Genomic DNA, 14,607 nt, shown 5'->3' on the forward strand with positions numbered 1-14,607 from the left:
TGCTGGGATGCCTTCCTTCAGTTTGGGGATTCCAATGCTCATGTGGGCAGTGAGGGCTGAAGGGGAGCAATTAGGAGGAACCACACCTCAAAACAGTACACAAATTATGTTTTGTCAAAACACCCTTACAGTTGAATCAGCTTTGCAGTCATATCATTGGACTTGCGGCTGGATTCATCAGGTGTAGAGAGGGGCGGAGTTCCAGCTGACATCTACCTGGTGGTGAGTTGGCTCAGATGGTGGGGGAGGATGTCTGTCTGCCCCAAACATGCATGAGGGTCTGTTGCTCCCCAGTCAGAAGTACTTTCAGTTCCCACTGAAGAGAAAACTCGAACCATGTCCTGACTGAGGTGAGGGACACAAATGCGCTTCCAACACACCTAGAATTGCAAAAAATACTAGATATCGCAATAAAAAAACATGGAAACACATTTTGAAAAAAGCGTAAAATATCACTAAAAAAATTACGCTCTCATGAGGTGGTTCTTCAGAAATTTCTACATAGAAATATATAGCAAAAGTATAATGGAAACACTATTTTTGTATTTACGTTTCCTCGGACGTGATGTGGGGGGTCCTGACCAGTTCGTTTCCAGGAAAAATGGTGCGGTGCAGAACAAACACCAGATTTTAGAGTTTTAGAAATGAGTCTGAGTCTGTTTTCTGCTTCTATTTCTGAGGCGGCCAACGAGAGGCGTGGCCATTAAGTGGTGGGCACCTGTTGGGACTCTTTGGTAGACACCAACAAACTGAAGAACGCATCCTATTAGGATTTAATTGGCCTGTGAGACTGTTGGAAGCAGCTGATAGTTGATAGCAGGCCAAGGATCTTTCTTTCCCAGACACATTGCCTTCCAGCTCACCTGTCCAAAGCAGAGGGAACACCTGGAGCAGATCCACACCAACTGCACCAACCTGTCCAACGAAGTGGAGGACAAGCTCCAGCGCTACCTGGACACTGTTGGAGAGCAGATGTCAACCATCTACTTTGACAACAACCACCTGAAGGCAGAAAACTGGCGACTAAATGACGACTACCGCTGGTGCAGCCAAAACCGCACAGTGATGGCGGAGCAGCACCGACGAAGCACCATGGAACTTCAGGCGAAATATGACAAGGAGAAGGAACAACTCCTGATGGACAAGATGAAACTCAACGGAGACAAAGAGGTCCTGCTGAAACAAGTCAAGTATTTGAACGCAGAGGTTGATCATCTCAAAGAAAAAGTCAGGCAGCTCAACATGTCCTGCATGATGAAGGTAAGGCTGAAATAAAAACAGTCATCTGAAAATGTCACCAACTCTCAAGTGGTTTCCATTGTTTTCCATTAACATGACTGGTCACACTGGTGTTGCTCCACATAGAGCAGGGATGTCAAAGTCAAATACACAGAGGGCCAAAAAAACAAATTGGCTATAAGCCGAGGGCCGGATTGGTTCAATGTTTATTAAAACATATTGAAATGATTGCACGTAGTCTATTGAACCAAGACCTAACACAGTATATTATTTAATGATTAAATGAATAATCGGGAAAACATTTTTCAGCAGGCACACAGACAAGAACAAACTGCCTTCAAAGAAAAATCACATGTCCTGTACATTAAATGAATAAATATTTTCTTATGGCTCTGTCAGTAAGTTAAAGAGAAAACATTTTCAACAGGCAAACAGCAAAAAAGCAATTTTCCTTCAGAAACAAAATAAGTTCCTTATATCAAGATAAATGCATAAATGAAACTGCATGCATTATAAACTGAAAATGCAATATTATGCTGCTCTATTATCCTACCAATTACTGCTTCAAATAGTAAAATGAGAAAATATAGAATAAATCAAATCAGTTGTGTTCTTTCTCATGGCTCTTATCTGCAGTTCCCCCTGAGTCCATTAACTGAAAAATAAATATAAATAAATAAATAAAATACAATAAAATAAAATGCAAAAATATATGGCACACAGACAAAACAATACTTTCTGTGTGTTTCTTAGACGTTTCATGGTGCCTTCTTAGATTGTATTCTTTCATTACAGCCAAACTCTCTCCACACAGAAGACACACAGGTTTGCCATTTACCTCAGTGAACATGTACTCTGCCTCCCACCTAGCTTGAAACCCCCTGTTCTCAGCATCCACCTTCCGTTTAGCCATTTTTTGGGGAGGAGGTAGCTGAAAGTTGACATCTGCTCTGACTGCTAATGAATGATGAAGCCGAGGTCCGCTTGCTGCGCTGCAGTGAGTTCGCGGGTTACCGTTGCATTGTGGGAAATGTAGTATTGGTGCGTGCAAAACACCAGCAGGTGGCTACAGCCTGCGGGCCGGTTCTAATACTAATCAAATATCATCCCGGGGGCCATCGGGCCTTGACTTTGACATATGTGACATAGAGCTTCCCTTCCAGAAGTACCTGGAGGGAGCAGGAGGGACTGAAGTAAAGTACAGCCAGAGTTGAAGTTAGATGTTAGTTTTGTTTTCAGTGAAACTCTGCAGAGGCAGGGGTCCTACCTGTCTACACACCCTGACATATATATACCACAAAAACACCATGAAGCCCCCACTGCTGTTCGCGAGAAGCTTCTGTCTTACGTAAGATGGAGGCGATCAGGGCTGGTATTGGAAAAGATCCAAATGTAAGAGCAGAACACAAGAAAGAGACCAAATGGCTGGCAGGAGGGCAGAGGGATGGAACTTGGCCAACATTTCTCTGTGTTTGCTGTTACGTAAGAACAATAACTCCAACCTGGATTGTAGGCTTTTTGAGGAGTCGGTCTGAAAGCAGGACATGTTTGCATCATGCAGACATCTTCCTGCATCTCATTAACATGTTAATTATACTGATTTTAATCCAGAGACAATGATTGCTGGATTCCTGCTCTAACATTGTTTTCTCTTCATTCCAGCCAGGAGGTGGGGGACTCCAGCCAAACACTAATGTTGGGTGGAAGGTAACGGGTGGTGGATCCAGTCCTTTCAGCTCTACTGGTTTTGGTCAGCAAGGTAGGACAGGGTCAGGTTCAAGCTTAGGCTCAAGCTTTTCTCTCAGTAAGCCGGGATCAACTGGAACCGGCTCATTGGCTTCATCATATTTCAAACTGTCCAATCAGAAGATGCTTTTGCTGTGTTCAGCTTTCTTTTCACATGAAATAAAATGTCTACCTATGATATCTCAAACATCCGACAGTAAAACTGAGTTTCTTTGTGATCTGTATCTGTGAACATATTCTGTGTTCCAGATCTGAGATATCTGCAAAAACCCAAAATAATTCATGGATTATTCTGAAAAAAGACACAACTCAGCCAATAAGCTTGGTCTTCATGACAAATCTGGTAAGTAAGGTTAGTAAGAATAATTCTTTACTGGCTTGGGTGTCTTTAACTAACTCTAACCTTTGCTAACAACTGGGGGACGCTGAGGATAGATGTGGCCAAACTGGAACAAAATCGCCATCTGGAAGACCTCTTCAGAACCACCTGAACTGAAACCTCTTTATTATGCAGCAGAGAACTGAAAAAATAAGACAGAGTTAATTATTTTTCAGTTTGTGATGTTTCTTAGTGAGTTGCATTTACTTGTAAAGCACTTTTCATGGATAGAATCCATGAAATGCCCCCGGTTCCCATGTTTTACCCAACTGAATGGACATTATCAGTGGTTAGCCCAGTCCTTTACATCTCTATTTGGTTTTATTTTTCCTAATTTCATTGACAGAGAGCTTTAGAGCCCCAGTGTCAGAGAGCACTTGCAAGACCTAACGTAACAACTGCAGCTGTTAAAGTATTCTATTTACAATAAAAATGGAAAAAATGGATTTTTTGGCTAATTTTATTATGTGTAATTATGTTTGTAAACCTGTGAAAGTGTAGTTTCTCAGACAGAAACTTCCTCTTTAAGCAATTAAAATGATCCATGGCTTTCCTTTGGAAAACAATCTTGCCGAACGAGGTCAAGGTGAAAGTCATGGTTGCACTGAAGGACCCCAAGCTGTTTCCAACAATTAACTTCCCTCTCATCACTTTTGTTCCTCCACAAGAAGAAAAAGGGTTTTGTTCTGAGCTGTCTTTAGGACACCGGGCAGCAGCATGATGCTGAGGGAGGCCCAGAGGATAGGAAACACAATCAGGAGCACAGTGAAGTGGGAACATTAGAAGCCACCCACAGAAGAGGCGACAGTTCTGCAAACCCTGATTAGGAAGGAGGTTGTAATCATAACCAGCCGTTCAATTTCCTGCTGAAGGAAGAGTAGGGAAGCAGACTGCAGTACAATGGCCCGACTCTTCATCAGCGGTCGTAACAGTGGTGAGGGTCAATATGTTCAAGCCTCTGCAGGCTGACAAATGACTTTACTCCTCACCTAAATGCCGTCTGAACAGTTAAAACATGGACGGCGGTGCATGCGGTGAAAAACAGCGAATAAGAGAGTAAAACTATGACAATGCTGCTTGTGATTCGGTGTAACCTGACTTTGAGCTCAGGTGCAGCTTCTTAACTGTTGTGTTTACTGTCAGAAAGTCAACGCTGTGTGCACAGCGTGAAGCTCTTCATTCAACATGTAGTGACTGATAATTAGGACAAAAACTTTTCTTTTGTTTGAAATATGAATTTGGACAAACGATAATGTGTTCGAGCCATGAAACAGCTGGAAAAACTTCACTTTTAGCAGTTTCATTATACTTGTTTTTATTTCCGCCCCATGTTGGGACTGGTAGAATTTCATTAGTGAACAATTATAGCATAATTGTATTGTGGGCATGTTGAAATGTTGCAGTGATCAGCGGGGAAGTGAGGAACATGGGGAGTACAGCCATGGCATGAGCTGGAACAATGCGATGAGTAGGAAGGAAATACGTTTTCTCAGAGCAGCATCGTTAATTATTTTCCAGAAAAAGGCTTTTAATGGCTCCCCTCTGCCTCAGTTGGATTAATAAAATGGTTCCCTGAAGCATCCAAGCTGCTGACCTTTAATATCCTCCCCGCTCCTCCTGCAACAAGCTGCACATCCCAAATGTAGAAAAACACTTGATGTTAAACAAAGGAAATCCTTCAGACTGCCGTTACTGGAGCACAGCGAGTTGTTGGCATCAATACAAAACATTTCTGCTTCTCAGATATAGCTTGAGCCTCCATCCCGTCGCCACGCAGCCATCAGGATGTTTGTCTGTTCTCATCGTGCCTTTTTCTTTCCACCCTGCACCATTTTCCCTCCCTAATCTATCGGTAAAACTCCCTTTTCTGTTACATCTGCAACATTCACCAAACATCTTCATCAGATAAAAGCAGCTCTTCATCTTCATCAGACATGTACAGATTTTATTTAGCTGATGGATATCCGTGTTCTCCAGGGTGAAGAAGTCCCCTCCCGTGTCTCCTCTGGTCCGCCGACAGGTTGGCAGGTAAACATAAACATGTAAGAAGAATTAAATGGTGGTGCCAGCAAATTGTCACGGAGGAGGTGGGGGGGGGGGGCGTTTCAAGACAATTAGCTACACAATAGGTGACGCACGAGAGGATAAACAGCAGCTTCCAGGTCTGAGAGGAGTATGAAGGCTTGTTTATAAAGAACAAGGAGGGACGGTTCAATAGATCTGCTGACGTTAACAAAGTTCTTTAATTTTCATGTATTTACAGAGTAAAAATACAACGTGTGCTTTATTGGTGACAGCTGGAAGATGGTGTGAACAAACTTCGTAATTCACTCCTTCATGCATGTATACTGGAAGAGACCTTACTGGTAACCACAGACTATATGGTGAAGGCTGGATGTCAGTCTTCTGTGACGTGATGCATACACACAACATGATTATTTTATTCTATGTCATGTCTTCTTCTCTAAAAGCTGATCTAACCCAGCATTCTGGAGAGATCCTGCTTCTCCCTGGAAAGAAAAGAAAGACAGACAATGGCAGAAAGAGCATTAAAGATGTGCTTCACGTCTCAGTTTAAACTTCCGTCTGGCTGAGCTGCCGCTGTCGGTGGATCCGTTTATACAAGTTTCATTTCTTATCGTTTCTTACAATTACTTTATTCATTTATGGATTTCACTCATTTCATCTGTGAAAAGTGCCAACTGCAGCTTACTCAGAAATATTACAAACCGAAAAACATAAATCTGTCTTATTTTTCTGTCCTCTGACCCGTAATGAAGTGAGGTTTCTACTGTTTGACTTCCTGCTTGTGTTGTTCTCACTCATATGGAAGTCGCTTTGGATAAAAGTGTCTAAATGACTGTAGAATAGAATAGAATAGAATAGAATAGGTTTTGTCTGCATGGTTTGTGGGAACAGTTTCACATGTGGAAATCATTATGTGTGAGCAGAAAGGAAGACACACACACACACACACAAATGAAAAAAGTTTCAGGCTTGCTGAAAAGCCAAACTCCGACGTTGAGTCTGAATATGTGGAACAATGCAGCTGTGGCTCTAAACCTCAGATCACAGATCAATATGTGATCATCGTCACTGCACAGAGCAACTCTGACGAAGTAAAGAGAACTAAATAAGAGAGGTCTCAGGTTGGCCCAGTGTGGCCCAGTTAGGCCCAGTGTGGCCCAGTTAGGCCCAGTGTGGCCCAGTTAGGCCCAGTGTGGCCCAGTTAGGCCCAGTGTGGCCCAGTTAGGCCCAGTGTGGCCCAGTTTGGCCCAGTGTGGCCCAGTTAGGCCCAGTTTGGCCCAGTGTGGCCCAGTGTGGCCCAGTTAGGCCCAGTGTGGCCCAGTTTGGCCCAGTGTGGCCCAGTTTGGCCCAGTGTGGCCCAGTTAGGCCCAGTTAGGCCCAGTTTGGCCACATCTCTCCTCAACATGCCTGAGTTTTTTGCAAAGGTTAAAGTATGACTGAAAGTTTGTTAAAGAGACCAAAACCAGTAAAGAATGTAATCCCACCCCCCAGCTGACTCGTGTCTTTTTTCCTGACTGATCCATGAATAATTTGCGGTTTCTGCTGATAATAACACGGATGTGGAACGACAGAAATGTGGACTGGAATAAGGTTGTAGTTGTAAATGACTGTTAGAACATGTAAAAGTTCTGTTTATTTTGTATGTTTTTGTACACAACATCATAATGGAACCATTTTTGTTCTTATTAGTAATGTCTTATTTATCCTGCTTTGGAAAATTTTGTTTGGTTTTGTATAGTTTTAATAATATTTTTATCTCTATATGTCATAGTTAAATTGACTATTTTAGGCTGCTTTTAACGTCCTGCATCAGGACCGGGAGGAGAGAGCGCACGTTCAGTGGTTTGTAAATACAGCAGGGCGAAGAGCTCCAGTGTTTCTGACCGTAAATAGAAGAAAATATTTTTGTTTATATTTTGTTTGTTAAAGTAGTTGCTGTAGTTTTCTGGACGCAACACGTAAGTTTTTTTTTTAACTGCTTGTTTAAGTTTGCTTCGTTTTTGTCACGAGTCAGAAACCTCACGTCCTGCAAGAGTGACCCGAACAGCTTCTATTATGTTTAAGTTACTTTGCCACTAAAGACTTTGATTTTCAACACAGAAAAGAGCAAAATTCTCAGTTTGAAGAAACACATGAACAAAACTAAAGTGAGAATTTAGTCGCAGATACAAATATTGTGATGTAGATATCCAGATGTGTACAATCCAGATACCATAAAGTCAAAGTCCCGCCGTGTTTTTGGATCTACCTGCATGCAGAACTGGTGTTTTCACCAACAGGAGTGGAGCTGAGCTGATTACATTCAGCTGGTTTAGTGACTGGTTGGAACTGCTGCCGGACTGGACTTTTACTGTATGGCACCTGGACTATTGACCTCTGTAGATATCACAGGTATGATCTGAAATAGGCTTGTTAATAAAGAACAAGGGAAGACGGTTGAATAGATCTGCTATTTGATTTAAAGACGCATTACGTCACTTTCTGACCATAAAACTCTGCAAAATGGACTTGTTTGATATCACAATGAAATCTATCGTGTATTTCTAGAGCTGCTGCTGCCCAGGAGCGTCCCGAGGCTGAGAAACCGACACTATACAACGTTTACATCCGAGACACAACGTGACGCTTCGCCTCACAGTAAAATAAAGAATTGGCTGTTTTGAACACGCAACATTGCTGATTCAGCAAAGAAACACAAGATTAAAAGAGACCAAAAGACAAATCAAGAGTCATGGTGAGATGGTCTTCTGCTGGCTGGAGAGAGCTAACAGGTCAGGTAGGATGAAAGATGGATGCTGGATTAGCTGTCGATGGGAGGTGCGTGACGGGAATATGGCAAAGGTTCTGTAGTGTGTCTAATGTACAAAATTCTGGCACTATAAAGTTGTTCTGAAGATGGACATGCAGAACAACGGACAGTTTTGTCCGCCTCCTCTGTTGGTTATGAATATAATTTGGTCTATGTGTAAGTCAGCAATGAAAATATTTTCCACACATGCGCAAACATGAGTTTCAGATAAGTTCATGTCTCAAGGTGTCCCAGCTAAAAAAAAAAAAAAAGAAGTCAAGACTCACTGAGGACCAGGAGGGTTGAGGTAGCGCTGCAGATCTTGTAGGTGCTGGGAGACGCTGCCTGTTGGTCAAACACAGGGAGAAACGGGTGTTTGTCATTGAGGATAATCAATCACGACAATCTTTAATCCTGTAACATTAAAGCATGTCCGAATTTGAACTAAAACCTACATTTATATCCATAAACATGAAATGAAGGATTAAAACAAGACTTTAAAACCTGTTTGGTTGTAATGTCTGGTTGGATGCAAAGGGCTAGCTGCTTGTAGAAAACATCTTTATTTATATTTACACTTTATTACAAGTGTCAGACTCTTGTTGGCTAAGCTTCCAGAGAAAACTGAAATCCTGAACAGATCCTGCTCAAGAACCAGAGAAAATGAAGAGGTCTCAAATTTCAGGCTATGAAAGGAAAAATATCAGCATGGAAGAGGAATGAGGGGAAAAGAGTAAATTTATCTTCAAACATGGCAGAATGGGAATGATAAAGCGCTGATGTACAGCTTCATCCACTGCATGGCTCTTACCTGGACCACTTACGAATCCACTGCTCCGTCCTCCATAAGATCCAGTTCCTCCATAACTGCTCCCGCTTGATGTCTTCCCTGCTGTGCTTCCTGTCTTACTTTGCCCTGAGTTACTGGTTCCTGATCCTGGCTTATTCATTCCAAACCCAGTATTACTTTGGCTGGAGCTCGACCCAGAGGACAGGAATAATGAACTCAGAAAATCTGTTCCAGTTGATCCTGGCTTATTCACTCCAGTATTACTTTGGCTGGAGCTCGACCCAGAGGATGGATATGACGAACCCAATGAGCCGGTTCCAGTTGATCCTGGCTTATTCACTCCAGTATTACTTTGGCTGGAGCTCGACCCAGAGGATGAATATGACGAACCCAATGAGCCGGTTCCAGTTGATCCTGGCTTATTCATTCCAAAACCAGTATTACTTTGGCTGGAGCTCGACCCAGAGGATGAATATGACGAACCCAATGAGCCGGTTCCAGTTGATCCTGGCTTATTCATTCCAAAACCAGTATTACTTTGGCTGGAGCTCGACCCAGAGGATGAATATGACGAACCCAATGAGCCGGTTCCAGTTGATCCTGGCTTATTCATTCCAAAACCAGTATTACTTTGGCTGGAGCTCGACCCAGGGGATGAATATGACGAACCCAATGAGCCGGTTCCAGTTGATCCGGGCTTATTCATTCCAAAACCAGTATTACTTTGGCTGGAGCTCGACCCAGAGGATGAATATGATGAAGCCAATGAGCCGGTTCCAGTTGATCCTGGCTTACTGAGAGAAAAGCTTGAGCCTAAGCTTGAACCTGACCCTGTCCTACCTTGCTGACCAAAACCAGTAGAGCTGAAAGGACTGGATCCACCACCCGTTACCTTCCACCCAACATTAGTGTTTGGCTGGAGTCCCCCACCTCCTGGCTGGAATGAAGAGAAAACAATGTTAGAGCAGGAATCCAGCAATCATTGTCTTTGGATTAAAATCAGTATAATTAACATAATTAACAATTAATATAATTAACATGTGTTAATGAGATGCACGAAGACATGATGCAAACATGTCCTGCTTTCAGACCGACTCCTCAAAGAGTTTATAATCCAGGTTGGAGTCATTGTTCTTACATAACAGCAAACACAGAGAAATGTTGGCCAAGTTCTACCCATAGATATGAAAGCTGTACGGAGACTACGGCGATTAAAAGTGAACCCTATGCGGAAGTGCATAAAACTGCAGTTCCCCCTTCATCCACTAGGGGCTGCAAAATAGAGCAAATCCCCATAGACTCCCATGTTAAAAAGACCAACTTCACGGCAGAAATACACATGTTTACAGCGGAGCCTGGTTCAAAAATCCACTTTTGGTTAATAGGTCAGGTTTACCTTCAACTGCGTAAGCTTCTTCTCCCGGCTTTACCTTTACAACTGTGGGAGGAGTGAATTTTTTTCTAACTCGTCTGTTTAAAAGTAATTTAATCTCGAAGTTCGGCATATTTAGGGGCGTGTCCTTTTGATTGACAGGTACCCGATCTTCCGCTTTAAGGAAGAAGACCGTAGAACTAGTTTTTAGCCAGTTAGCAATGTGACTTAGCCTTAGACCGCTTACCTCCGTTAGCTGGTTAGCTCCTGTTATCTCGGTTAGCTCTTAGCTACAGAAAGCTCAGAGTTTGCTCGATGTCAATCATCCACCATGACGCTCACAGCTCCCCTCTCGGCTCCACCTCTTTGCCCACATTTGTATTTTCCAGGCGAGACGACGTGCATGCCCCTGCCAAGATGTCGATTGTAGGAACCGCCCACCGAGCTTCAATTCAGCTCTTCAGAAACCTACGGGTGACGTCATGGAGGCTACGTCCATATCTATATACAGTCTATGGTTCCATCCCTCTGCCCTCCTGCCAGCCATTTGGTCTCTTTCTTGTGTTCTGCTCTTAAATTTGGATCTTTTCCAATAACAGCCCTGATCGCCTCCATCTTACGTAAGACAGAAGCTTCTCGCGAACAGCAGTGGGGGCTTCATGGTGTTTTTGTGGTATATATATGTCAGGGTGTGTAGACAGGTAGGACCCCTGCCTCTGCAGAGTTTCACTGAAAACAAAACTAACATCTAACTTCAACTCTGGCTGTACTTTACTTCAGTCCCTCCTGCTCCCTCCAGGTACTTCTGGAAGGGAAGCTCTATGTCACATATGTCAAAGTCAAGGCCCGATGGCCCCCGGGATGATATTTGATTAGTATTAGAACCGGCCCGCAGGCTGTAGCCACCCGCTGGTGTTTTGCACGCACCAATACTACATTTCCCACAATGCAACGGTAACCCGCGAACTCACTGCAGCGCAGCAAGCGGACCTCGGCTTCATCATTCATTAGCAGTCAGAGCAGATGTCAACTTTCAGCTACCTCCTCCCCAAAAAATGGCTAAACGGAAGGTGGATGCTGAGAACAGGGGGTTTCAAGCTAGGTGGGAGGCAGAGTACATGTTCACTGAGGTAAATGGCAAACCTGTGTGTCTTCTGTGTGGAGAGAGTTTGGCTGTAATGAAAGAATACAATCTAAGAAGGCACCATGAAACGTCTAAGAAACACACAGAAAGTATTGTTTTGTCTGTGTGCCATATATTTTTGCATTTTATTTTATTGTATTTTATTTATTTATTTATATTTATTTTTCAGTTAATGGACTCAGGGGGAACTGCAGATAAGAGCCATGAGAAAGAACACAACTGATTTGATTTATTCTATATTTTCTCATTTTACTATTTGAAGCAGTAATTGGTAGGATAATAGAGCAGCATAATATTGCATTTTCAGTTTATAATGCATGCAGTTTCATTTATGCATTTATCTTGATATAAGGAACTTATTTTGTTTCTGAAGGAAAATTGCTTTTTTGCTGTTTGCCTGTTGAAAATGTTTTCTCTTTAACTTACTGACAGAGCCATAAGAAAATATTTATTCATTTAATGTACAGGACATGTGATTTTTCTTTGAAGGCAGTTTGTTCTTGTCTGTGTGCCTGCTGAAAAATGTTTTCCTGATTATTCATTTAATCATTAAATAATATACTGTTTTAGGTCTTGGTTCAATAGGCTACGTGCAATAATTTCAATATGTTTTAATAAACATTGAACCAATCCGGCCCTCGGCTTATAGCCAATTTGTTTTTTTGGCCCTCTGTGTATTTGACTTTGACATCCCTGCTCTATGTGGAGCAACACCAGTGTGACCAGTCATGTTAATGGAAAACAATGGAAACCACTTGAGAGTTGGTGACATTTTCAGATGACTGTTTTTATTTCAGCCTTACCTTCATCATGCAGGACATGTTGAGCTGCCTGACTTTTTCTTTGAGATGATCAACCTCTGCGTTCAAATACTTGACTTGTTTCAGCAGGACCTCTTTGTCTCCGTTGAGTTTCATCTTGTCCATCAGGAGTTGTTCCTTCTCCTTGTCATATTTCGCCTGAAGTTCCATGGTGCTTCGTCGGTGCTGCTCCGCCATCGCTGTGCGGTTTTGGCTGCACCAGCGGTAGTCGTCATTTAGTCGCCAGTTTTCTGCCTTCAGGTGGTTGTTGTCAAAGTAGATGGTTGACATCTGCTCTCCAACAGTGTCCAGGTAGCGCTGGAGCTTGTCCTCCACTTCGTTGGACAGGTTGGTGCAGTTGGTGTGGATCTGCTCCAGGTGTTCCCTCTGCTTTGGACAGGTGAGCTGGAAGGCAATGTGTCTGGGAAAGAAAGACTCAATCTTCTCTCGGAGAGCTCTAGTGACGTTTTTGACATAACCAAAGTTGTTAGAAATGGCTTCCTTTGAATTCTTCTTGTATTCATCTAACTCCTTTTCTTGGATGGATTTGTCTCTCCTCAGACGGATGGTCTCCAGGTGGAGGTTGTCCCTCTCTTTGACAATCTGATCCATTTCCATTGTCATCCGCCGTACTGTTTGGGTGAAGTTGGTCTCCAGAAGGTCATAGCGAGCTTTCAGCTCCGCAAACAGTGGCCCACAGTTACAGCCACCAGGATTTATTGGTGCTTTTAAGAAATGTAAAGAGAAAGATTTACTTAATAACTGTCAGCTTTTTTAAATGTTTGGAGAAATTAATAATGTGTCATTCACACACGGATCCAAGGTTTTTTGTCTTAAACAATATACTTACGATCTACTATACATGTGGTGATTCTGGACTTTAAGGCCACCACTTCCAGGGTGCACATTTGCTGTTTGTATGATGGAAAAAAAAAATTAGTTTTGACTGAAGAAAAGAATGAAAATCTGTCATTTCAGCTTCAGGTTTTTGGTCAGTATTGATTGTGTTAAACCTTTATTAACCCTGTGAGTAATCATGAAAATAGAATGAGCCACGAGGTGTTACTGAACACTGCTCGGGTCTTGGCAAACAGAATATGTGTTACTGGAGAAGAAATGAAAATGAGACATAGCACAAGAGAAAGAAAATGAATATTTCCCCGGAACGATGCAGCTGTATCTCTGTTAAAGTTGTAAAAAGTCCAGCATCTTGAGATTTAGTGTGAACTGCAGACCCTAACAATTCATTCAGTTAATTATGATAAAAAGTTTCTTACCAGCTTCCTCTCCAAGTTTCCAATATGATGAAATGAAATGTTGCAGAGTCGACGAAGCGTAGCCAGGTCGAAGTCATTTTGAGCCTTTTCAATGAGGGTGGCATTGAGGATGTTGGTCAGGTTTTTCCTCTGCAGTCTGAGGGCAACGTTTTCTAACGACAGCCGACTGAAACTCTCCTCCAGGCCCTGGATTCGCGTTTCAGAGGCCGAATCTTGTGTATTTCCATAGACCAGAAAGAGCACAAGGCTGACAATGATGAGAGACTGGATGAGTGAGGAAAAGAAGAAGATGATTCGCATGTAGTAGCCACAACTCTTGCCCTTTGAGCGGTACTGCATCTTTTTCTGGGACTGTGGGCTGTATTTGCTGACCTGGGAGTAGCCGCTGCTGTACATGTTTACAGATGGAGAGGAACAGTGTACAGTCTGGCCCAAGGTTTGAATGGACGAAGGACCTTCAGCTGAGGTCAAACACAAAGTTTATGTCCAAACACAAGCGATGTAGAAGGCAAATGAAGAGAGATAACGAAGCTGAGCAGCCTGCAGGTTTAACAGTCCATGTCTTATGAATCTCCTTCCTCTGAAATGTCAAACGTGGCCAAAAGTTTCCTCACGCACTGCTGACAGCGAGAGAACTGATTGTGGATTAGGACTAAACATGAGCAAGAATTTATAAACTCCTCTGGACACACATTCCCTCGATGGGAAGGGTTATGGTTTCATCCTCCTCCCCCTGTTAGCTGCACCTCCCTTCGCAGAAAGACACACAATCACACCCCTTTACACTTTACTGGTGTTCTGTCTTTTTTCACTGGTTTATGGTCTGAAAGAAGAAAATCATCAAACAGAAAACAACATTTTAAAACGACAACTGAAAAATTCCTCAACAGAACATCTAATAATAAAAAAACACTGTAAACACAACAAATACATCAAAAAGAATTTTACAAAAGACAAAGCAACAAAGAAACAAATACATTTAAAAACAAATAAAGGTAACAAACCAAACATAGAACATCTAATAAAAAGAAGAACAGAGAAAAT

General features: G+C 42.5%; 2 protein-coding genes across 2 annotated transcripts; one reads left to right on the forward strand and one right to left on the reverse strand.

Annotated features, from left to right (window-relative positions):
• Window positions 1-601: 601 nt before the first annotated feature.
• Window positions 602-3,281, forward strand: LOC306758579 (uncharacterized protein; the record flags this gene model as incomplete). The annotated part of the gene is made up of 4 exons (XM_079243906.1): window positions 602-609; window positions 843-1,260; window positions 2,902-3,043; window positions 3,235-3,281. 4 exons carry the CDS (start codon window positions 602-604, stop codon window positions 3,279-3,281), a joined length of 615 nt encoding a protein of 204 aa, XP_079100032.1.
• A 1,469-nt stretch (window positions 3,282-4,750) lies between these two features.
• Window positions 4,751-14,190, reverse strand: LOC306757869 (uncharacterized protein). Its single transcript, XM_079243042.1, has 6 exons — window positions 13,564-14,190; window positions 13,137-13,197; window positions 12,290-13,011; window positions 8,992-9,907; window positions 8,468-8,525; window positions 4,751-5,874 (listed from the first exon to the last, which is right to left on the reverse strand). The coding sequence occupies exons 1-6, from the start codon at window positions 13,957-13,959 to the stop codon at window positions 5,841-5,843; spliced, it is 2,187 nt and encodes a 728-aa protein (XP_079099168.1). The 5' UTR covers window positions 13,960-14,190; the 3' UTR covers window positions 4,751-5,840.
• Between the last annotated feature and the right edge of the window lie 417 nt (window positions 14,191-14,607).

Source organism: Telmatherina bonti (assembly GCF_933228915.1).
Source record: "Telmatherina bonti genome assembly, chromosome: 7".
NCBI classification, from domain to species: Eukaryota; Metazoa; Chordata; class Actinopteri; order Atheriniformes; family Telmatherinidae; genus Telmatherina; species Telmatherina bonti.

Coding starts and splice junctions, on each gene's coding strand:
- LOC306757869 (XM_079243042.1), bottom strand. CDS start 13,959: ATGTACAGCAGCGGCTACTCCCAGGTCAGCAAATACAGCCCACAGTCC. Junction 13,198..13,563: donor GAAACTTGGAGAGGAAGCTG/GTAAGAAACTTT, acceptor TCATACAAACAG/CAAATGTGCACCCTGGAAGT. Junction 9,908..12,289: donor ACATGTCCTGCATGATGAAG/GTAAGGCTGAAA, acceptor TCTTCATTCCAG/CCAGGAGGTGGGGGACTCCA.